Source organism: Lutra lutra, chromosome 15, assembly GCF_902655055.1.
Source record: "Lutra lutra chromosome 15, mLutLut1.2, whole genome shotgun sequence".
NCBI lineage: Eukaryota > Metazoa > Chordata > Mammalia > Carnivora > Mustelidae > Lutra > Lutra lutra.
The window spans coordinates 23218109-23242761 of NC_062292.1; the positions used below are offsets into that span (position 1 = coordinate 23218109).

The 24653-nt window shown below is 40.0% G+C and overlaps 1 protein-coding gene across 3 annotated transcripts in view; it reads right to left on the reverse strand.

Annotated features, from left to right (window-relative positions):
* The window catches only part of SOAT1 (sterol O-acyltransferase 1), a 75018-nt gene that overhangs the window by 12015 nt on the left and 38350 nt on the right, over positions 1-24653 (reverse strand). For 2 of the 3 annotated variants that reach the window (XM_047704438.1, XM_047704440.1), the window contains 5 exons: positions 18728-18786; positions 6912-7060; positions 5483-5542; positions 1972-2079; positions 329-611 (listed from right to left, as the gene is read on the reverse strand). In XM_047704438.1, the coding sequence (XP_047560394.1) occupies positions 329-611; positions 1972-2079; positions 5483-5542; positions 6912-7060; positions 18728-18786 (659 nt within the window). The remainder of the gene's footprint in view (positions 1-328; positions 612-1971; positions 2080-5482; positions 5543-6911; positions 7061-18727; positions 18787-24653) is intronic. The other variant, XM_047704439.1, reaches the window with a different exon arrangement.

Genomic DNA, 24653 nt, shown 5'->3' on the forward strand with positions numbered 1-24653 from the left:
ACAAAACAACTTTATCATATAAATGACGTCTACAAAATAAATAAATAAATAAAAATAAATAAATGACTTCTACAAAGTGTTCAAGAATAAAATCTGAACTCGTCGTAAACAGCTCAATATAATTTCATTACCAAGAATCAAAGAACACTGAAGCTAGTATGAATTTTAAGACATGAGATGATCTAGTTTAAAACTTTAATTTTATAAATAATAGCATGAAGAACTAACAGGAAAACTGACCCAACTAATACAATTGAAAGTAACAGAATACCAGTATTATTCTTTTAACAAAACATAGCATTGCATCGGGCAATCCTCAAAACCTTACCTGTTCAAGTATAACAATGCACCTGGAAGCTGGCGGTAGCGTATATGCTAATACAACATACGTTGGTACCAAACCTAGAACGCCAATCTGGAAGACCATGAAAAGGAAGCAGTGGAAGAGAGAATGGACCACTGGGTGAGTACTCCTGCTGTAACCTCTGGCCCAACGTTGAAAGAGGAAATAGGGAACACCAAGTGTACTCAAGAACATGGTACACCACGTCCACATAACAACAGGAAGTTTGCCAAAAGCATAAGATAGGACACTGAACTCAAGCACCAGCCTAGGGAGAAAAAGCACAGAGAAAGAGCACAAAAGTAAATTTTCAGTATGCACTGACTGACCCACAGAACTCAAAACTCAAAACTTTCACACCTAGAACTCTCAAACTTAGAAAACACAACATCATTGTGGTCCTGAGGGTAAAGTTGTACGAGAAGAAAAGGTGTTTCTAAGCCTCTTCTTCACAATATAACCCAACAATAAATATTCTAAAAGTCCTAAGGTAATATAGTATTTGAACATAAGATACCCAAGATAACCTAAAATAATAAAACTTTAAGCAGTGATTAGAGACTATCATTAATAAATTTTAAACTCTAAGATAATCTAATACATAAAAGTATTCAAACAGCAATCACCTATGTTCAAAAGATGATTTTTCAGGGGGCGCCTGGGTGGCCAGTGGGTTAAAGCCTCCGCCTTCCGCTCAGGTCATGATCCCAGCGTCCTGGGATCCAGCCCCGCATCAGGCTCTCTGCTCAGGCGGGAGCCTGCTTCCCTTCCCCTCTCTCTGCCTGCCTGTCTACTTGTGACCTCTCTCTGTCAAATAAATAAATGAAATCTTAAAAAAAAAAAAAAAAAAAAGATGATTTTTCAGAAAAAAGAATTCAAAAATCTATTAATACACTATTATACCATTACCTCAAAATATAATTTTCTAATAATGTACATAATTTGGTGGATGATTACCACACTGTCATTTTTTTAAGTTTTATTTCACTTTTGTATTAAAAAGAAAAGTTTTTCAGGGCACCTAAGTGGCTCAATCAGTTGGGTGTCTGGCTGTTTCAGCACAGGTCATGATCTCCAGGTCCTGGGATGGAGCCCTGAGTCAGGCTCCACCTACAATCTGGAGTCTGCTTCAGACTCCTCCCCACCGCCCTCTCTCTCCCCCACCCCCACCCTCTGCCCCACCCCCGACTCACACACACATGCTTATGCACTCTCTCCCTAAAAAATAAATCTTAAAAAGAAAAAAAAAAGGTTTTCAAACATGAAATTCTAATAAGCTACTTATTTTTGATAATAACCTGAAATGCATACCACAGTGAGAAAATTTTTAAATCATATATACAGAATTCTCCCATCTGGAAATTACCTAGAAACTACCAATTATGGACTCCTAAAATAGACCATTTTAAAAATAAACATAAAAAAATAAATAAATAAAAGTATTAAAACTTCTAATATTCCTTTAGTTGTCCTTTTCGGGAGAAAAGACTCTCACCCTCCAATCAGCTGCTTTGCGATTTTCTGAAGCAAATTCACCCGAAACACCAAAATTTACCAAAATTTAAATACCATGAAAACTCCCAACACCCCATGCATCAACTAGCCAAACGTCTTTTTTCTTGTCTTACCTTCCTTCATCAATGTAATCTACAACAAGTGTGCTGAGGATAAACAGAATGAGGAGGGCAATAAACATGTGATAGATTGTTCTGATGTGGTCCACCTCAAACAGCTCACTGTAAATACAGTTTGAACAAATGAAATCATATTTCATTTTAAAACACCATACATTAAAGTCTTTAAGGCAGTTCAGCACATTCTTAACCCACCCTCAAATAGTAATCATGACTAAACATCTCCAAGAGGAATCACAGAGTATTAAATGTGAAGCACAGACCATAAATGCCACAGCCAAGGTAAAAACTGAATGTAAAAGCTTAAGGTAAGGCTCTTTCCAATAAAATGATACTACCCCTAGAGAACAGTATGGATATCAAACACTTACAGCAAATGGGGAGCATTTTTGAAAACCTGCCAAAAGTGAGTGCTTCTCAGGCAAAACAGAAAACACAAAAGCTATTCCAAATGTTAACAAGGGTTTGTCTTTAATCATATTACATTCCACCCCCTATACCTAACTACTATTAAGTGCTATTCTATAATCCAACTACTACCCTACATGTCTATAAACTTAACCATTTACAAATATTGTTATTTTCTATCCTCACCTATCTTTTTATTTGTTTAAAACAGGGCTATTTCCAAAATAGAGCAACGACTTTCCAGATGACATTTTCTTGGAGAGGTACTTTTTTATATTTCACTAAAACAAATTTTTTTAGCTTTGTTTTTGCCAAGATGTGTGCTCACATCTACATTAACTTTTATTTTAGATTACCCTGCATTAAGGATCTTCAAGTTCCAGTAAAAATCAACCTGAGCCATAAAATATGTGTTTTACTTCCTTGGTTAAAAAAATGTTTTAGGGGGGTGCCCAGATGGCTCAGGTGGTTAAGCATCCATCCAACTCTGGGTTTCAGCTCAGGTCATGATCTCAGAAGTCATGGTAGGGATTTAGCTTTTTTAAAAGATTTTTTAATTTAAATTCAATTAGCAACATATAGTAAGTACATCATTAGTTTTTGATGTAGTGTTCTATGATTCACTAGTTGCATATAACACCCAGTGTTCCATCATGCGCCCTCCTTAAAGTTCATCACCCAGTTACCCCAGCCCCCCACCCACTTCCCTTTCCACAACCGTCAGTTTGTTTCCTGGAGTCAAGATTCTGTCATGGTTTTTTCTCCCTCTCGGACTTCTTCCCATTCAGTTTTCCCTCCCTTCTGTCCTCTGCACTATTTCTTATATCCCACATATGACTGAAACCCTATGATAATTGACTTATTTCAGTCAGCAAAATCTCCTCCAGTTACAACCATGTTGATGCAAAAGTTGGGTATTCATCCTTTCTGATGCCTGAATATACAACTCCATTGTATATATGAACCACATCATTACCCATTCATCTGTTGAAGGACATCTTGGCTGCTTCCACAGTGTGGCTATTGTGGACATTGCTGCTATGAACACTGGGGTGCATGTGCCCCTTCTTTTCACTACATCTGTATCTTTGGTGCAAATATCCAATAGTGCAATTGCTGGGTTGTAGGGTAGCTTTATTTTTTAACTTTTTGAGGAACCTCCATACTGTTTTCCAGAGGAGCTGCACCAGCTTGCATTCCCACCAACAGTGTTAAAAGGGTTCTCCTTTCTCCATATCCTCACCAACATCTGTTATTCCCTGTCTTGTTAATTTTAGCCACTCTAACTAGTGTGAGGTGGTATTGTTCTTTTTAGCCTTTCTTTCCAGCAGGGCACTGGCAGGGCGTTGTGCTTAGCAGGGACTCTGCTTCCCTCCTCCGTCTACCCCTCTCCCAACTGGCGCATGTGCACGCACTCTCTCTCTCTCTAAAATAAATAAAATCTCTTTTAAAAAGCTTTGTAGGGGCGCCTAGGTGGCTCAGTTGGTTAAGCCGCTGCCTTCGGCTCAGGTCCTAGGTCCTGGGATCGAGTCCCTCATTGGGCTCTCTGCTCAGCGGGGAGCCTGCTTCTCCACAACCCCCCCCCCCCACCGCCTGCCTCTCTGCCTACTTGTGATCTGTCAAATAAATAAAATCTTTAAAAAAAAAAAAAAAACTTTGTAATTAAAGTATACTTTAGGGGCGCCCGGATAGCTCAATTGGTTGAGCAACTGCCTTCAGCTCAGGTCATGATCTTGGAGTCCTGGGATCAAGTCCCACATCAGGCTCCCTGCTCAGCAGGGGGACGGTCTGCTTCTCCCTCTGACCTTCCTCCTCTCGTGCGTGCATGCCCTCATTTTCTTTCTCAAATAAATAAATAAAATCTTTAAAAAATAAAAAAATAAAAAGCTTTGTAATTGAAGTATACTTTAGGGGCACCCGGGTGGCTCAGTCGGTTGAGGATCTGCCTTTAGCTCAGGTCATGGTTAGAGGGTCCTGGGACTGAGCCCCAACCATGGGTTCCCTGTTCAGCAGGGAGCCTGCTTCTCCCTCTACTCCCTGCTCTTGCTGTCTCTGGCTATCTGTCTCTCTCTCTCCAGTAAATAAATAACTTTTTTTTTAAGTGCTCTTTTTTTCATATAGTACAATTCTATCATTACAATCTTATAATGTTCAAAATAACTTATCTTCCCCTAGATATATGGCCTTCTCATCAAATATAGATCAAGGTGGCGTACAGAAAGTAAACTTTGGTAAGTGTAAGATGTTGTTTTTAAAAAAGCACATTAAGGGATGCCTGGGGGGCTCAGTCAGTTAAGCCGCTGCCTTCGGCTCAGGTCATGATCCCAGGCTCCTGGGATCGAGTCTCACATCAGGCTCCTTGCTCAGCAGAGTCTGCTTCTCTCTGCGCCTCTGCCTGCCACTCTGCCTGCTTGTGTGCTCTCTGTCTCTCTCACTGACAAATAAATAAGCACATTAGGACACTCAAGGTAATTTTCACCAGCCCAACTATTTCAGATGACCTATCCTAACACAGGTGAAACTGCAGCAGTATTCTGAGGAATGACTGAGTAAATAAATAAATGATCTAAAGAAATATTCATTGCCTACCCAAAGCACATCTTTTTCCGTTCACACATGAGGTCCCTTAAGTAATTTATACTTCCTAATTTTCTCTATAAAATTCACATAATCAGGGTTTTAAAGTTAAGTCTGAGAAAACTATCAGGTTTCTAAGCTAGCTAGCCAAATAAGAGATAAAAAATACATAATATACCAAGAAACAGCAACACCAAAACACTCATGAGCAGAGTACCTAATTAGAAAACGCTAGTTCTAGCTTTTTGGGTAACCGATTTTCTGTATATACGACTTCAAGAAATTTGTCAGGGGATAGATAACCATGTTCACCTCTAAACCCGCCTTTGAAACTACATATAGAACCAGAAAATCACAAAGGAGGAGCAAGACAGCAAATGTACAATAAGTACCAAAACTAATGATTTCCATGAATTCAGAACAAACTCACTAAACATGCATAGATTAAGCAGTGATTTTAATAATCAGAGTAGTTTTTAATTCAAACTTATAATTAATAAAAGCAACTAAAAATACTCACTCTAAGAGAGATTGCCTTAGAACAAAAACCTTTCCATGTTCTGGAGGTGCTCTGAAATCTCTAGGAAAAGCAAAAAATTAAAATAAAATATAAATACTTCAAGTATTTTAAGACATCTAAGCCTATGCATAAGAGAAGGAATATTACCAACTACAGCATGTAATAAAGCACCTTCTCACTCTGACCCAGGTATGAAGGGTTTTATGCATGTCATTTACTCCTGAAAAATGCAACGAGGTAGATACATGCAGATCTGGTGAGAAGGAAGAGACGTTAAGCACACCCCAGGAGAGCGGCGCTCAGAAGCACACCGCAGCCCCGCCCCTATGGAAACACATTCCTGGCATCAAACACTGGCAACCCCTCTTCCTTCTCCTAAACATCGCTAAGGTCAGAGATAGGCCTCTAGCCATACTCCAGTTCACAGGCTGTTACTGGTCTGTCCTCTGAAACTGCATGAAAATTTATGAGACCTTCACCCTCCCTAATGTCAAAGGACTCCCAACAATCCCTAACAGCTTCCTGATCTTATAGGTTGCCTCCAGTTACTAAAATCTCACATAGTGAATATCCAGCATTATTACCTTTTTTAGGGCTTCTGCACAACCACCCACTCTGTCAACTATTAGTGGTCAAACTGTAATCCAGAACATGACTATCAGAGACCACTGGGGCATAAAATCGGAGAGAGCACAGAATGGCAATGAGCGCATATTGGCCTTTGATAGCTTTCCTTCTGCTGCTCTGGATGCCCGACCAATCAGAAACATATACACCAACTGCACTGAACTTTACTGCAAGTATTGGATAGAGTACAAAAAAGAGGCACTTTACTGATGTGACAAAGGGCATGGACTCCTGAGCAAGGCTCTGGCTTCCAATACCCACTGTATGATCCTGGACATGTAACTGTCCCACACTTCAGCGTCCTAATTTGCAGCAAGCAGTTCTGGTACCTACCTCGTGGACTCATTGGTTTAAATGTAGAGGGTGCAACAAGTGTTGGCTCTTTTGTTCTGTAAGTCAACACAGTCTTAAATGAGGTCCGGATTTATTATAATCCTCATATTAAGATGAAGAAACCCGGGGTGCCTGGGTGGCTCAGTGGGTCGGGCCTCTGCCTTTGGCTCAGGTCATGACACCAGCCCCGCACCAGGCTCTCTGCTCGGCAGGGAGCCTACCTCCCCCTCTCTCTGCCTGCCTCTCTGCCTACTTGTGATCTGTCTGTCAAATAAATAAATAAAATCTTAAAAAAAAGAAGAAGAAGAAATCCACCTTTCAAGTGGTTAATTTGCCCAAGGCAACACAGAGCTAATAAAAAGTGGCACCACAGTGTGAAACCAGGCATTTTTACTGCAGTCCTGATTCCGACTGCTGAGCATTATCAGAGAACATGTCTGCACTAAAAGAAACTAATGCTCATACTTACTTAGCTCTGTGGTTGTTCTCTCCTTCAAGAACAGAAAAGCTTGTGATAGCACACCCACCATTGTCTAAGGATGCTGATTTTTCAATGAGACTGGTCACAAAATCATCAAAGTGACTGCCAACTTCCTTCATAAAAAATGGCTTCAATTCCTAGAATTTTAAAGCAAATAAAAACAAAAAACATTAGGAACTAACACACACTTGTGGGTTATTAACAATTTTCCAAAGGATTCTTTTTTTTTTCCAAAGGATTCTCTTAAACAGAGTTGGATCAAAGAAGTCCATGTTAAGTCACTTCACAGAAGTAAAAACAGAAAATTGGTTTCTACAGAACAGCTACTAGGAGATGATTAAAAGTGTCTTTTCTGAGCTAGGAGTTGAGCTGGAACCTCAAAAACACTGGAAGAATTAAGATTAAGTGAAAAGTGGTATGAAGAGACAATGGAAACACTGTCCCACGTAGAAGGGAAGTGCTAGTTCTGGGCACTGTTGTTCCAGGCACTAGAGATAAAACAATGAACAAAACCAAGTCCCTGCCTTCATGGAACTTAAATTTCCAATGAGGGTAGACAGGACACAGAGAATGCCAGATGGTGGTACAGAAAGAAATAATGCAGAGGTATGGGGGGGCAGGGGACGTGTTTCTCACAGAGGTCAAAGGAAAGCCTCAAACACAGCATGACACTGGAGATTTGAAGGTAAGAGAGCAAGTTAGTGGGTACCTATGGGAAAAGTACCAGGAAGAAAAAAAGCACGAGTGTAGAAAGTCCTAAAGCAGGGAACCTGGACAGGTTTGAGAAGCAGCAAGGAAGGAGGATGTCAAAGCTTAAGAGGAGTGTAAGACCTGAGATTAGAAGAGAAGGCAGGGGTAGGGTGCACGCCTGGCTGGCTCAGTTGGTAGGCAGAACAAGTGACTTTTGATCTTGGGGTCGTGCATTCAAGCCCCATATTGGAAGAAGAGCCTACTCTAAAAAAAAAATTTAAAAATAATAAAAATAAATAAAGGTTTTATTTTTTTTTTAATTTTTTTTTAAAGATTTCTTTTTATTTATTTATTTGACAGAGAGAGATCACAACTAGGCAGAGAGACAGGCAGAGAGAGGAGGAAGCAGGCTCCCCACTAAGCAGAGAGCCTGATGCGGGGCTCGATCCCAGGACCCTGGGATCATGACCCGAGCCGAAGGCAGAGGCTTAACCCACTGAGCCACCCAGGCGCCCCTAAATAAAGGTTTTAAAACTTTGCTCCCTACTCCCATCAGTCCACTGACATTTTACTCGACTTTAAGAAAGAGGCCTGGAATCTTTAGCTGTGGCTTAGGATGTCAAACCATTTCTTTTAACTAGGATTCCTCCTACTCTGCAACCAGTCTCCTTCCCAGTTAAGTACTAGATGAAGCAGACCAGAAATATGAAAAAAAAAAAAAATCATTAATAAATGTTACACAAATGCCAGTAAAAGCTGTTAAAAATCAGGTCCTAATCCACCCAACTCAAAGTGAAGAGCACACGGCCAACGTCTTCCAGCACAAGTCTTGGCTTGGCCTTCCACACAACCCACCTGCACACTCCTTTGCCTTATACAACAGAACTCGCAGCTTCCCGTCCTGTAGTGAGAAGACCTACAACAACCCTCCCACCCTCTTTATCAACTGCACCCTTTTCTTTTCCCCCTTACTTCTATTTCATTCCTTCTGCTCCATATTCCAAAACTCCTATCTTTTGATCTTTTCCGATCACTCCACCAATAAGAGTACCCCTTGTTATCCTAACCCAGTATCCAACCCCAGGAAAACCCACTATCCAACCCCAGGAACCAAACAGCTCTGGACGACTAGGAATATTTTTATTCAGCACCAAAGGTGCTGAGCAAGATACACGCAGCCCTGCTCTCACTGAGCTCACCGTCCATCAATGAGGAAAGACGTAATTTATTCACAGTGTAGTGAATGTCACAAAGGGGCATTCCGACTAATAGAACGGGGGAAAGAGAAGAGAAAGAGTAAAAAAAGAAAAATCACAGGCATCTCAACAGCGTGAGAGCCAACATAAGGTGGTGCAGATGTCAAGTCTCCTTGTAACTTCCTTTCACAACAGCCTCGCCCCAACCCCCCCATCTACGACCCCAACCTCTCACACCAAAGACAGGACAGAACACATCTCAGGAATGCTGAACTAAAAAGAGCTCTATTTCTTTTTTTTTTTTTTTTTTTAAGATTTTATTTATTTGACAGATACAAGTAGGCAGAGAGGCAGGCAGAGACGGGGGGGGGGGGGGGGGGGAAGCAGGCCCCCTGCTGAGCAGAGAGCCCGATACAGGGCTCGTTCCCAGGACCCTGAGATCATGACCTGAGCCAAAGCAAAGGCTTAAGCCACTGAGCCACCCAGGCAGCCCCAAGAGTTCCATTTTAATATGATTAATTTGTGTCTCCTTTTCCTGCAGTAAAATTTATATGCAGGAAGGAAAAAGATGAGTAGTGACGTAATAAAGAGACAGAAGCTTTCTGCCAGGCAGACCTGGGTTCAAATACTACCTCCACCACTTGAGTGTGGTGGCCTCAGGCAAGCTCTTTCACTTTTATGAGCAGTTACTCGAGTGCAAAGTTGAGATGAATAAAAACATCTTACTAAACTAGTGTAAATTTTTTTAAAAGCCCCAAAACAAATCCCCTGCAAAAAATGCCCAGCACAGTACCTGACACAGTCATCACCTTACAGCTATCTGCTGCTCCAACCCAGTCAGAACCAATGAAGAGAAAGAAAAAAAAAAAAAAGCACAATAAAAATCATCCTATAACTATTTTTTATATGTATTTTTATTTAAATTCCAGTTAGTGGGGGCACCTGAGTGGCTCAGCTGGTTAAGCATCTGCCTTCAGCTCAGGTCATGATTCCAGGGTCCTGGGGTCCCCATCGGGCTCCCTGCTCAGTGGCAAGTCTGCTTCTCCCTATCCTTCTGCCTCCCCCTGCTTGTGCTCTGTTAAATAAATTAAATCTTTAAAAAATAAGTAAGTAGGGGCGCCTGGGTGGCTCAGTGGGTTAAGGCCTCTGCCTTCGGCTCAGGGCATGATCCCCAGTTCCTGCGATCAAGCCCCCCCATCAGGCTCTCTGCTTGGCGGGGAGCCTGCTTCCCCATCGCTCTGCCTGCCTCTCTGCCTACTTGTGATCTCTGTCAAATAAATAAATAAAATCTTTTAAAAAAAAATAAGTAAATAAATTGCAGTTAGTTAACATACAGTGTAATAATATTAGCTTCAGGTGTACGATATAATGATTCAACATTTCTACACAACACCCAGTGCTCATTAGAAGTGCCTTCCTTCATCCCCATCACCTATTTAAATCACCCCCCACCCTACTCCCCTCTGGTGACCATCAGTTTGTTCTCTCCAGCTCAGAGTCTGTTCCTTGGTTTGTCTCTCTCTCTCTTTTCCCCCCATGCTCACGTGTTTTGTTTCTTAAATTCCACTTAAATGAAATGCCTTTCTCTGAATGACTTCTCCTGCTTAGCACAATACTCCACCCATGTCACTGCAACAGAACTATTAAAAGGAAATAATTCAAGTCTACCACATTCCTATATACAGCATTATACTAACCAGATGCCTAATATGCATTTCTTTTTAAAAAAAATTATTATTAACATATAATGTATTATTTGCCCCAGGAGTACAGGTCTGTGAATCACCAGGCCTACACACTTCACAGCACTCACAACTCATACCCTCCCCAATGTCCATAATCCAGCCACCCTCTCCATACCCCCCTCCCCCCAGCAACCCTGTTTGTTTTGTGAGATTAAGAGTCTCATAGTTTGTCTCCCTCCTGATCCCACCTTCTTTCATTTTTTCTTCCCTACCCCCACAACTCCCCACCCTGCCTCTCAAATTCCTCCTGTCAGAGAGATCATACGATAACTGTCTTTCTCTGATGGACTTATTTCGCTCAGCATAACTAATATTCATTTCTTAATGCTGAGATTTCTCCTCTTCTTCCAAGGAATTCAAGTGCACAGGAGTTGATGCCACCAGGACACAAGGAGAACTCAGCTGTGGGCACCAAGTTTCCTTAGCCTTTCCTTTCATGTATCTAAATACTGATGAAAATAAAAGAGTGAATGCTTGTTGCTATCACTCCCCCATATAAGAGGAAATACAGAAAAATACAGTACAAATAGTGCTCCACTCCTGCCTTTGGAGTTCTTCCCTAATATGAAACTGTCATTAATCAGAACGTCACACTGTGATCATTATAAATCAGAACAATCTGATACTAGTAACCTGAAAAAGGAGACTGGAGTGTTACAGGCTTTCTAATCTGCTGATCTTCTTAACCTCACCTCTATGAATATTAACTTCACTCAGCCCTTGGATTATGATTGTCCAAGCACGATGACAGATGGACAGAAGGACGACCAAAGGAAGGAGGCAGGCAGTTAATTAGAAACTAGAAAAGCAGGTGCTTAAATCACTGTATTTTAGAGCTCAAAGAAAACTCTGACACAGGGCTCTATCGCTCAATCCTGAAACCATGAGCTGAGCCAAAATCAAGAATGAGACACCCAAGTGACTGAGCCACCCAGGCACCCCAAGAAACCTCTTTAAAGGGGCGCCTGGGTGGCTCAGAGGGTTAAAGCCTCTGCCTTCGGCTCGGGTCATGATCCCAGGGTCCTGGGATCAAGCCCCGCATCGGGCTCTCTGCTCAGCGGGGAGCCTGCTTCCCCCCCACTCTCTGCCTGTCTCTCTGCCTACTTGTGATCTCTCTCTCTGCCAAATAAATAAATAAAATCTTAAAAAAAAAAAAGAAGACTTTACTTATTCATTTGAGAGACAGAAAGAGAGAGAGAGACAGAGAGAGAGAATGAGCATCCATAAACTGAAAGCCCATATCTCCCTTTCCCCTTCACCCATTCTGCCCATCCCCTTACCCCTCTCTCCTCTAAAAGAAACCCCATTTTTAAAATAAGCAGCTGAACTGGACAACTTCTAATAATCTAAGAACAACCACCATGAAGCCAAGATCCCACTGTCCGAACACTTACTGAAAGCAGTTAGAAGTAAGTGATCAGAGATGAGGCTGAAGAAGCAAACAGGCCACAGCATGACAGACCCTTAGGCCATTTTAAGAATTTTTCATTTTTTCCTAAAGGGCAACTGGAAACCAGTGATGTTTTAAACACATAACATGCTCAGATCTGCATTTTAGAAAGGTAATTCTTCTAAAAAGCCTTCTAAGGAGAGGTTACCTTGAACTGAGACTTACTTAGAATGAGAGAAGAGCAGGGTCATTTATGAATAGATAAAATCACCCTTTCAAAGGCACAAAGGCATGAAAAAAATTAAAAAGGCAGAGAGAAACACAAAGTAAAAACATACACTGAGAACAGTGTATAAAAAATTATACTCCTACTCCACAAGGTCATATTACTTGCTAGACCATGAACTACTTGTTCCCCTGACTCACTGCCTGGCTTTATACAGACAATCTTTTAAACCCACAGTGGTGTGGAACCAGAAACCGGACCTTTTGGGGCAAAACAGGTAACACAATAGAACAAGTAATACAATGTTTAGGTCTTAAACTAAATTAACTCAAGAGAGGTTTCCCCTAACAATTCACTCTAAAGCTACTGCATCTTATTCATTTCTTTCACTGCACTTAATGCCATCTGAAATTCTATGTATTTCTATTTCTTGATGTCTTAATGTCTGCCTCCCCAACCTGCGTCTAAACAGCACGTCTTTTTGTTAATCACTGCACATCTAGTACTCAGCGAAGGAACTGGTAAGATTGTAGACGTTAAGTATATTTCAAAACAGCTTTTGAAACCAACCCCTGGCACTGAAACTCCTACTCACACCACTGCTGACTTTACTCAGTGTCTATCACAAAGCAGAAAGTACTTGTGTAAAAGAACTCCCTAGCCCTGCTTTCTTTCTAAAAGTTATGAAGGAAAAGGGACTAAAAATCACTATTGTTGCCATTGTCGGTAATGCCTGGGATTTTTTCAACGCCTATGACTGCTAAATGCCAGATACTCTGTTAGAGGCTTTATATACTACTAGTTCTAGTTCTAAAACAATCTTTGTGAAATAAGCAACATAATTCCTATTCTACCCAAGAAAGAGCCCAAATCGAACAAATCAAGTAATGTGACTTGTCCAAAGTCACAGAACTTGAAAGCTGTGACTTTGAGAACCCCCAATCTATAGGACTCTGAGTTCATAAAACATTATACTGCTTTCCACTGTACTTGATCTAAAATGTCTCTATATGGAGGCGCCTGGGTGGCTCAGTCATTAGTGTCTTCCTTCAGCTCAGGTCATGATCCCAGAGTCCTGGGATCGAGCCCCGCATTGGACTCCCTGTTCAGCGGGAAGCCTGCCTCTCCCTCTCTCACTTCCCCTGCTTATGTTCCCTCTCACTGTCTCTCTCTCTCTCTCTCTCTGTCAAATAAATAAATTAAAAAATAAAATCTTTAAAAAAATATTTTCTATATGCTTAGTACCATAAGCCAAAAATAAAACCTAAAAAAAAAACCTAAAAAGTCAACAGTGTAAAGGTAGCCTGAAAATGGTAGGTAATCTAATAAATCAGTCCTATAACAAACATTTCATTTGAATGCACCAATGTAAAAGAGGTTTACAGTCATAAACAGTGCGCTGTAATAAACTCCTCCTCCATATTAAACACACACACACACACACACACACACACACACACACACACACTTGTTTGGAAGTTAAGTCTTGAGCATTAACTACTGCATGATCCTTAATACCGGAAGCCAAAGGTTCAAGATACCCAACTAATGAAATTAGAGCTCTAAACTATAATCCCTTTTTATTTAAAATAAAATACATCCAGAGCTGTCTCCCAGCTTAAGTCAGACTACAATATTCCTGATATCACATTATTATCAATACGAACTAAGCTGACACATTTATTTTCATCTATTCAGGGAGCTCCCCATCTTACCTGATTGATAAATTCTGCCATTTCTCATCATCTTTACCAACCTCCTTCACTCAGCCATTGTTAAATGTTAGAAAACCAGAGAGTAGTAAAAATACATTCCTAGTAATTAATGAATGATACATTCATACAAATGATTGCAAAATCATTTTATATCACATTTTCAAAAGCTATTTTAACACAAAAAAAATCCCACAAAATAATGTGTAAAAATATGTAACTGGACATATGAATTGATGCTATTTTTGCCATTAAGACTTAGGCGGTATAAGCCTAGATGTGTCTACACTGTCTACGTGAATCTGTGTATACAATGAAGAAGGAAAACAAAATATTGGGGGTGGGGCAGAACCAAAATGTCCCTCAATCAGCGAAATACATAGTATCACCATCTGACTAGTTTTGATATTTTGGATTCTCATTAATGTAAAATAGAGAGTTAACTACCACATGTAAGGAACTCAATAAAGCTCTAAAATAATGTAATTTCTTATCACAAATACCAACCTACACTGACATCACTTTTCAGCTTTCAAAGAACATTTCTGAAGTATCTAATTCAGTTGTTGTTCCTCTTTTTATCCATTTTATACATGATGTTCTCAGCTAACATGAGGACAGGAACTGTGACTTCTTCAGAATCCCAGCACCTAACACAGTACGTGACAAAGGAACCAAGTAGGTTATTCACGGAGCTAGATTACTGAACATTCCGAAGAGGGCAATATTGACAGGCACCTTCCTGCAATTGTAAGTGATGAAATCATAAAGAACAATAAACTGATTTCCCCAAGGTTCATCAAAGGAAAGTAGAGACTGACATACCTATGAATTTAAGCAAAATGGAAAAAGCCAGAAAGGGAGGTATCAGAAGGATACAATCACGTGGACACAGTCAAAAGAAGACTTGACCAGAAGGATCAAGGGCAGGGAAGGAGAATGGACAAGTTGTAGTAGAGGCTGTTAGTTATCAACCCTCTCTTGTTTTCCTAACTCAGTCCTGCTCCCTGAAATTCAGATGAAGTGGCTGGAGTCATCTGGACAATGAATAGGAAGGTCACAGCCTACAAAATCAAAAGCACAGAGGCAGAAGGGACCAGGGTCCTGGGAGGACCACAGAGTCACCGTAATCATTCTAGCCTTCCCACTTCTAAATCATTTACATGGAAGGGCATTACACAAAGCCACAATTATTTGTGTTCACTTTATGTTAGTCTCCTACAGCACAACCTAACCTCAACGTACATAATAACCAAACAATTTCTGGGCAGGAAAAACTTAGAGACTTGTCGCTCCAGCAGTCTGCCAATAAATCAAATAGATTAGCACTATCTAACCACTCACTTTTTTAGAAGAGGTTACTTGGATGAGCAATAAACCATAAAGAGAAGTCCTCATTTGCAGACATGCCATCTGAGCCTTACTCATTACGGTTTGCTCATTTAATAGTTAGGCAACAGCATAAGGTACTGATGTGTCAAATAGGATCTTAAGCGCCACACCAGAAGGAAATGAAGTATGTTGCAAAAAATATGTGTTTTTAAGAAATAGAAATGGGAAGTAATTTTTCATCCCCTCACATTAGATCTAGCATTCCCTCTATAAAGTTGTATGAATTAATGAAAGTTCTACAAATATTCATAATATCAAGGCACTCTCTTTTAACTCTTCTCATACTCACTTTTCTCAGAAACTGTCCTCGGTGGTTAGACCAGGGCGATACTATATGGCCCTGCCCTTCTGGCCAAAACCCAATTCTCTCTCTCTCATAAATCTGAAACTCTGAGAGGAGACTGAAAATCTGATTAACTGAAAAATTCAGAAATACATGAACTCTTGCTATTAAAGCCTTTCCATTTCCAAAAGGTAAGTGTTCAACTTCTGGGGTTCTATGAGATACATTAATATCTTTCAAATGTTTCCTTTTATACTTAAGCCAGAAGTAAGTTTCTTTTATTTACAACCAAAGAAACTGTTTCAAATAATTTCATTAACACAATGTTAAAACAAAGTTAATCTAATTAACAGTAAATTGGTTGGGATTTAATCACTTGAATCTCCCTTGGACTGTTCCAAGAGCTTTTAAGTCTTATTATAACACAATTCTAAGGACTTCAAAAGTTCATGATTAAGAATTACATGGAGGCACCTGGGTGGCTCAGTGGGTTAAAGCCTCTGCCTTCAGTTCAGGTCATGATCTCAGGGTCCTGGGATCGAGCCCTGAATGGGGGGGGGGGGGGGTCTCTGCTCAGCAGGGAGCCTGCTTCCTCCTCTCTCTCTGCCTGCCTCTCTGCCTACTTGGGATCTCTGTCAAATAAATAAATAAAATCTTTAAAAATAATAATAATAATAAAGAAATACATAATGTTGTATAATACGACTAGCACTGGATTTTTTTAATTCAATACTTAAAACTTTTTTAATGACAGACAGCATTTGTACCTAGACATGACCTTAACAGATTCAATCAGTTCAACCCACTAATTTCATCATCCTCTCTGTCATTTGTCTTCCCTTCAGTCTAGAGTTTCATACCTGACAACCTTTCCACACCTTTCTTTAATACGAGCTCTTCTATCTGTATATCTCAACTTTCAGAAAGTTCTTTGTTGGTTGCCAAATTTTGCAAATAAGCATATAGGACACTCAGTTAAATGTGAATTTGATAAACAAATGACTTTTTTAGTATAATTATATCTCAAATGTTGCATGATGACTAAAAAATTATTTATCTGAAATTCAAATTTGCTAAGTAAACTATATTTTATCTGAGAATTCCAGTTCTGTGGAGCTGAAAGAGTTGCCCAATAAAATCTACAGATTATCCATTTCCTTGACACCAGGAAACAGTGAATTAGGAGCAAAAGTTTAGATTAGTTATGCAATGACACAGACTACTGGAGCTGAACAGAACCCTGGAGATAATCAGAACCATGTTTTCACCTTAAAGATTAGGGGAGGGGCGCCTGGGTGGCTCAGTGGATTAAGCCAATGCCTTCGGCTCAGGTCATGATCTCAGGGTCCTGGGATGAGTCCCACATCGGGCTCTCTGCTCAGCAGGGAGCCTGCTTTCCTCTCTCTCTCTCTCTCTCTCTGCCTGCCTCTCTGCCTACTTGTGATCTCTGTCGAATAAATAAATAAAATCTTTAAAAAAAAAAAAAAGATTAGGGGAAGATGGTCCAGTTGAGTGAGAACTGGGTCAGCGCATGACTTCAAACTACAAATGACTAAAAAGATTTTTGATTTTCATTTGTTTTAAAAATTATTTCTAGGGGCAGCTGGGTAGCTCAGTTGGTTAAGCAACCAACTCTTGATCTCAGCTCAAGTCACACTCTTAGGGTATTAAGATCAAGCTCCGCCTTGGGGTCTTCACCAACATAGAGCCTGCTTAAGATTCTCTCTTTCTCCTTTTCCCTCTGATCCGCCCTGCCCCTCTTCCTCTCTAAAAAAAGAAACACAGTTATTTCTAAAAGCCCACAAAAGAGAAGAACAAGTACATTTCATGGTCTCCAAATAATATTCACATACTGTCAACCACAATGGTCCTTTCACATTAGTAAATATCAACCCATAAAAAAACGAATGTAATCATTTAGAGATCAACCTTGTAAATCAGGTAATTTAATAAAATTTTGCATGTAAACCACCTAGTACATGGCCTAGCCCATAACAGGACTGCTAAATGGAGTTCCCTTCTCCTCCCTGCCCGTTTACCCTATCTAGAATACTAGAATATTACAATAGCTTCCTATCTTGTCTCATCTCCAAAGCCCATACATTATCTTCAACTTTGACATCAAAATAGTGTTCCTAATGTATCTCTCTCAAAAACATTCCAATTAATAAACAATGGTAGGATGTTCAATCTCATTAGATATCAAATTACCAATTAAAACATTCCTAAATCTATAAGTTCACCAAAAAAATTTTGGTGATTAGAAGTAAAAAGGAGGAAGGAAGGACACCATTTCAGGCTGGTACTTAGCAAACTACAGAAGCAGCAGCATTTGAGCTAGAATTTGATGGATATGCAATATTCTGACTAGTGAAACAGAAGTTACAAGTTTCAAGAAGAAAGAGCTTTATGAAGAGGGCATGAAGACAGAGGGGAAAAAATGCTTAACAATATAGCCCCAGTTGTCCAACTGTATTTTTCTTTCTGTCACGCTCTAACAGGAGCACAGATGCGATCAACTGAAGCGACATTTCCAAGAGATAGTCTAAACTTCCTACCTCCATACTTTTGCTCCAGCCATACCCTCCCTAACAACAGGAATCCACTTTTAGATTTACTGCTGAGCCATTATTCACTACAAACCATGACAGGTGGTGACAGAACCTTTCATTATAGCACTTGTACAGACAATCAACTATATCACGGTTCACTAAAATCAAGTTCTGCTGATAAAAGCCAGAAAATGAGGGACACCTGGGTGGCTCGGTTAGTCAAGCGCCTTCCACTGGGGTCACGATCCTGAGGTCCTGGGATCTGCCCCACATCAGGATCCCTGTTCAGATGGGAGACTGCTTATCCCTCTCCATCTGCCTTACCCCCGCTCATGTTCTCTCTCTCTCTCGTTCTCAAAGAAGAAGCTAAAAATCTTAAAAAAAAAAAAAAAATTTTTTTTTTAAATAAATAAAAGCCAGAAAATTGAGAGTGGTGGGCAGGATGGGGAGAAAAAAGCAATCGGGTTCTTACGTGTAGGACGACAGAAGTGGCAGGATAGTGTCAACTGAGAAGGAAGGTAAATTATTCTTTAAGCAACAGAGCATCAAACACTTTCTAAACAAAATCTCTTACCCTAACTCTACATTCTTGTTTCAGAACAGGAAGCTACTACTTACCTCTGCCTCTGCTGTCAACTGTATCTTCTTTGCCATCAACTGTTTTAAGTTAATCCTACCTAAGGAAAGAAAACAAGGCAACTCTTAAGTTGATGGATATAGCTATTAACCAGCACTATTTAAATCATGAAGTTGAAAAACAAGCAAGAGGATGACTATGTAAATTATAATACAACAACAAAACATGATATAACTCTTAAAAAATGCAGCATGGGCAGTATCAATAGAAGGAAATTTATACATAAAAATGTTAAGAAGGACATCTGGATGGCTCAGTTGGTTAAGCATCTGCCTTCGGCTCTGGTCATAATCCCAGGGTTCTAGGATTGAGTCCTGCATCAGGCTCCCTGCTCAGCAAGGAGAACCTGCTTCTCCCTCTGTCTGCCACATCCCCTGCTTGCGCTCTCTCTCTCTCTCCAACAAATAAATAAAATCTTACCAAAAAAAATGTTAAGAAGAAAGAACAAAACTAGGTACACACAGTAATCAGAACTGTATTAATCGTATGATGCTTTAAGATCCAATTCTGACCATGAGAAATTAGACTCTGAATGGATCTTGCAACTGTGACTACAAAAAATGCACAAGCACCTGTAGAAAACTTGGATACAATGGACCTCATCAAAATTTATTCCTGCATGGGCGCCTGGGTGGCTCAGTGGGTTAAGCCGCTGCCTTCGGCTCAGGTCATGATCTCAGGGTCCTGGGATCGAGTCCCACATCGGGCTCTCTGCTCAGCAAGAAGCCTGCTTCCCTCTCTCTCTCTCTCTCTCTGCCTTCCTCTCTGTCTACTTGTGATCTCTCTCTGTCAAATAAATAAATAAAATCTTAAAAAAAAAAAAATTTATTCCTGCAAAGGACAACATGAGGAAAGTAAAAAGACAACCCACAGAACAAGAAAAAAAAATTTGCAAATGTAATCAGGGATATATATACACACACACACACACACACACACACACACATATATAAAGAATTCTTACAACTCAGTAATACAAAGACAAGTAATCCAGTTTAAACATAGGCTAAGTATCTGAGCAGACACTGCTCCCCAAAATATATCCAAATAGCCAATACTAAGATACTCCATATCACCGCCCACCAGTAAAACACAAATCACAACCAAGACAAAACAGCACTTCACGCCCACCCACGGTATGACTACAATCAAAAATAACAAGTGTTGGCCACTGTACACCATAAACTTATACAATGTTAATGTGTCAATTTGATTTCAATAAAGCTAGGGGGAGGAAAAAAGTTGTTTGAGAAGAGTGTTATTTCAGGGACTGGATGTGATAGTTCTTTTGCGATACAATTAGGTATAAGTGTTTATAAACACCTGTAACAAGAATATCTAGAAGAATGGTATCCACTTGGTAAGAATAAAACAGAGGTTTTGTTTTTTGTTTGGGGGCACAGGGAATCAAAAAGGTGTTGGCCAGAACATGAAATTAAAACCCTCCTCCACTGCTAGTGGGAATGTAAACGACGCTCTGAAAACCAGTCTGAGAATTCTTCAAAAGGGTTGACAGAGCTACCACCCGACCAAATCCCAGTCCTAAGTATACACACAGGGAAATGAAACGTGTCCAGCCAAAAGCCTAAATATAAATGTTCATAGCTGCGATATCCATAACGAACTGAAAACAACTCCAATATCCATTAACTCAACAGATTAACAGAATGTTTTTGATCCATATAATGAAATATTACCCAGCAGCAACAGGAGAGAAACCTGAGACACACTTTAATATGTATGAAACCTGAAAACAGCTAAATGAAAGTCACAAAAAAACAACATATTGTAGGATTCCATTTACATGAAATGCAGAAGAGATGATTCTACAGAGACAGAAGGTTGGTTGTTGCCCAGGGACCAGGGGTAGAAGTGTGAGGAATAGGGAATGACTGCTAATGGGTACAGACTTGTTTTTCGATTGTTCTTGCGGGGGGGGGGGGGGGGGGGCGTAAAAATATTCTAAAATTCATTTCATTCTGAGATGCCTAGGTGATTCAGTCCATTAAGCATCTGCCTTCAGCTTAGGTCATGATCCCTAGGATGGAGTCCCACATCAGGACCCCTGCTCAGTGGGAAGTCTGCTACTCCCCCTTACTTGTGCTCTGATAAATAAATGAAGTAAATAAATAAATGATAAATAAATAAAATTCATTTTGTTCTCATTTCCTTATTCTCAAAGATTCCTTTCTGTATACTAAGTCACATTAACATAGCTTCCTAATGTTCAATGAGGTTTAGAGTCAATTATTTTTTTAATTTATTTATCTATTTGACAGAGATCACAAGTAAGCAGAGATGAAGGAGGGGAGGGGAAGCAGGCTCCCCACTGAGAAGGGAGCCCTATGTGGGGCTCGATCCCAGGACCCTGAGGTCCTGACCTGAGCCGAAGGCAGAGGCTTTAACCCACTGAGCTGCCCAGATGTTCCTAGAATCAATTATTAACTAACATGAGCATTTTTTCATGATTTTTTAAAGAGAAACTGATTTTCAATGTACTAAAATATTTCTAATTAGAATTTGTTGCTCCCATATACATTGTATATTTTGATTTATAACTGTTACAGATTTGCAGACAGTTCCTAATTTTCATACAGAATCACAGTACTATTATAATTTAAGCAAGCAGCAGACTGTCTGCCCTTTCAATATGGGTAGAGATTTGCCTTCATTCATCAGTTTGTCTTCACACACAATTATCTTGCATAATTCATCCCTAAAAAAATTTTACGATACCTGAGTGGCTCAGTTGGTTAAGGGTCTACCTTTGGCTCGGTCATGAATCTGGGGTCCTAAGGATCGAGCCCCCCATAGGGCTCCTTGCTCAGCAGGGAGCCTGTTTCTCCCTCTGCTTGTGATGGCACTCTAACAAATAAGTAAAAATCTTCAAAAAAAAAAATGTGTTTTTAAGGTTTTTTTGAAAAATATCTAACTTGTATCCTTCCTACCTGGAGAAAGGAAAAAAACTGTTTAAAAAAAAAATTGGGGGCGCCTGGGTGGCTCAGTGGGTTAAGCCTCTGCCTTCAGCTCAGGTCATGATCTCAGGGTCCTGGGATCAAGTCCCACATCGGGCTCTCTGCTCAGCAGGGAGCCTGCTTCCCCTCCCCCCCACCTTCCCTCCCCCACCTGCCTCTACCTACTTGTGATCTCTGTCAAATAAATACATACTTTAAAAAATAAAAAAATTTTTTTAAGTTTTTTCTTTGGCAAAACATTCATAGCTTAATGCAACACTTTTAAGGTAACTGAACAATTAAATAGTAATGCAAAAGCTAATGTCCATTCTATTAAACCTGGTGCCCATTAACAGTCACATACACTGCTCACTTTTCTTACTATAATAATCTGTTACTGGAAATTTTTGTTATGGTTAGATTTTTCTGAGTTACAGTTTTACTGGAATCCATTTAAGTTCGACATAGACTTATCTTGAAATGGTATATTTCATATTTTTTCAAAGCATATTTTCAAACATTACAGTATCTTTCATTTTATATTTTTTTCAACGCTTATTTTCAAATATTAATAGTACCTTCTTCCAGAAAAGGAATTTCATAATCTGATAGCAAATGTTACTTTATCATTTTAAGTGAAATGTAAAGTTACCTGTTGTACTATGGGAACCAAGGCTATCAGCCACCATCATGTGTAGAGACCTTCCACACAAATGAATAAAACAGAACAGACTGAGAGCTGAAACATGTGAAGTGGAAAACTAAAACTTCTAGCTCCCGAAGTCTTTGAAAAAACTGTAAGGTAACTTCTTATCATTTTAGTAATAATTTTTAAATGAGAATTTATATTTTCTCATCTATTCTCCTTGGCAAAATCTACTTGAGTATTTTTGTGTCAACAATTGCTACTGCATATTATACTTACAAGAAGAGTGAAGGGCACTCAAAGTTTTAAGTAATTTTCCAGAAATATTTACTTTGTCAGTGCTAAAACGAAAACCACAGGCCAAAAATGGAGTTGCATATGGTAGGACAAGTCACCAAAACCAGGAATCTAACCTACTTAAATTTGCAACCACTTCCAGAAATGCAGTTTTAACCAATCAGGAATTTTCTGGTCAGCATCAATGAGGTAACAGCCTGTAACATGGCCCTCTCCTCTGAACTCCCCTCTACTTGGCAGATGGGTGATGTCTAATTCATGAATCAATTAATAAAGCCAATTAGATTTCAACTTCTCCCAGTTGAATTTTCTTTTTAAGATTTTATTTATTTATTTGACAGAGATTTTGACAGGGAGAATTTTTCCTCACAGAGAGACTACTCTCTGAAGGCCTCACTCAGAATGACATCAAAACTATCTAGTGGAATGGGGCACCTGTCTGCCTAAACCGGTGGAGCGTGTGACTCTTGACTGATCTCGGGTTTGTTGAGTTTTAGCCCCATGTTGGGTGTAGAGATAACTTAAAAAAAAAAAAAAAAAAATTAAAGTTTACCTGGGTGGCTCAGTTGCTCAGGCATCTAGTTCTTGGTTTTGGCTCTGGTCATGATCTCAGGGGTTATGGGATCAAGCCCTGCATAGGGGCTCCTCGCTCAGCACAAAGTTTGCTTCAAAGATCCTCCCCCTCTGCTCCTCCCCCCATACACCCACACCTCTCACTCTCTCTCTCTAAATAAACCTTAAAAAAAAAAATTTTAGGGGCTCCTGGGTGGCTCAGTGGGTTAAAGCCTCTGCCTTCGGCTCAGGTCATGATCCCAGGGTCCTGGGATCGAGTCCTGAATCAGGCTCTCTGCTCAGCGGAGAGCCTGCTTTCTCCTCTCTCTCTGCCTGCTTCTCTGCCTACTTGTGATCTCTGTCAAATAAATAATCTTTAAAAAAAAATTTTAAAGCAGCATTACAAAGCTATATAGTAGGAAAAAATGTATTAAAAAGCCAATTCTAGGGTGCCTGGGTGGCTCAGTTTGTTAAGTGTCTGCCTTCAGCTCAAGTGATGATACCAGGGTCCTGGGATCAAGCCCCACATCGGAATCCCTGCTCAGCCGGAGCCTGCTTCTCCCTCTGCCTCTGCTTCTCCCTCTGCCTCTGCCTCTGCCTCCTGCTCCCTCTGCTTGTGCTCCCTGTCTCTGTCAAATAAATAAATAAAATCTTTAAAGAAAAAAAAAGCCAATTCTATTTATTTTTCACCTTAAAATTAATTTCATGTAATAGTCAAAACAAAGTTACTTTCTTACTACCTCAAAATTTAAAAATCAAATGTCATAAAAGCCAAAAGAATAAGTCCTAAAAGCTAACATCCAATGATTAAAGAACAGATATCCAACCATATAAGTCAAGTCAAGGTTTCTAAGTTTCTAAAACACTGACCCTGAAATAGTGATAAGCCAGAACTGAGAGTCATCCGACTTCTGAAAGATCTGCCTAGGTCTACTAAAATCACTAACTGATAATATCTAATGAGTATACCCAAGGATAAGTCCATAAAAAAACTAGTTTACATTTTGTTTTCTCCTAGCCTTCTGATCTCCAACAAATCAGGCATCCAAACATTTACCTTTGTGAACATTATCTAACCTTTGTAAAGTCTACAATATTTAATTGAAATATCACAAATTTATTCCCTGAAGTATCAAAGGTCTTATTTTAACCATTTTTTAAAAGATTTATTTATTTATTTTAAAGATTTTATTTATTTATTTGACAGAGAGATCACAAGAAGGCAGAGAGGCAGGCAGGGGCGGGGGGGGGGGGGAGCAGGCTCCCCGCTGAGCAGAGAGCCCATGTGGGGCTCCATCCTAGGACCCTGAGATCATGACCTGAGCCAAAAGCAGAGGCTTAACCCACTGAGCCACCCAGGCGCCCCGATTTATTTATTTTAAAAAGAGAGAAAGCACACACACATGCACCCAGTGAGGTGGGGGGAGGGGAGGTCAGGGACAGAGAGAATCCCAGACT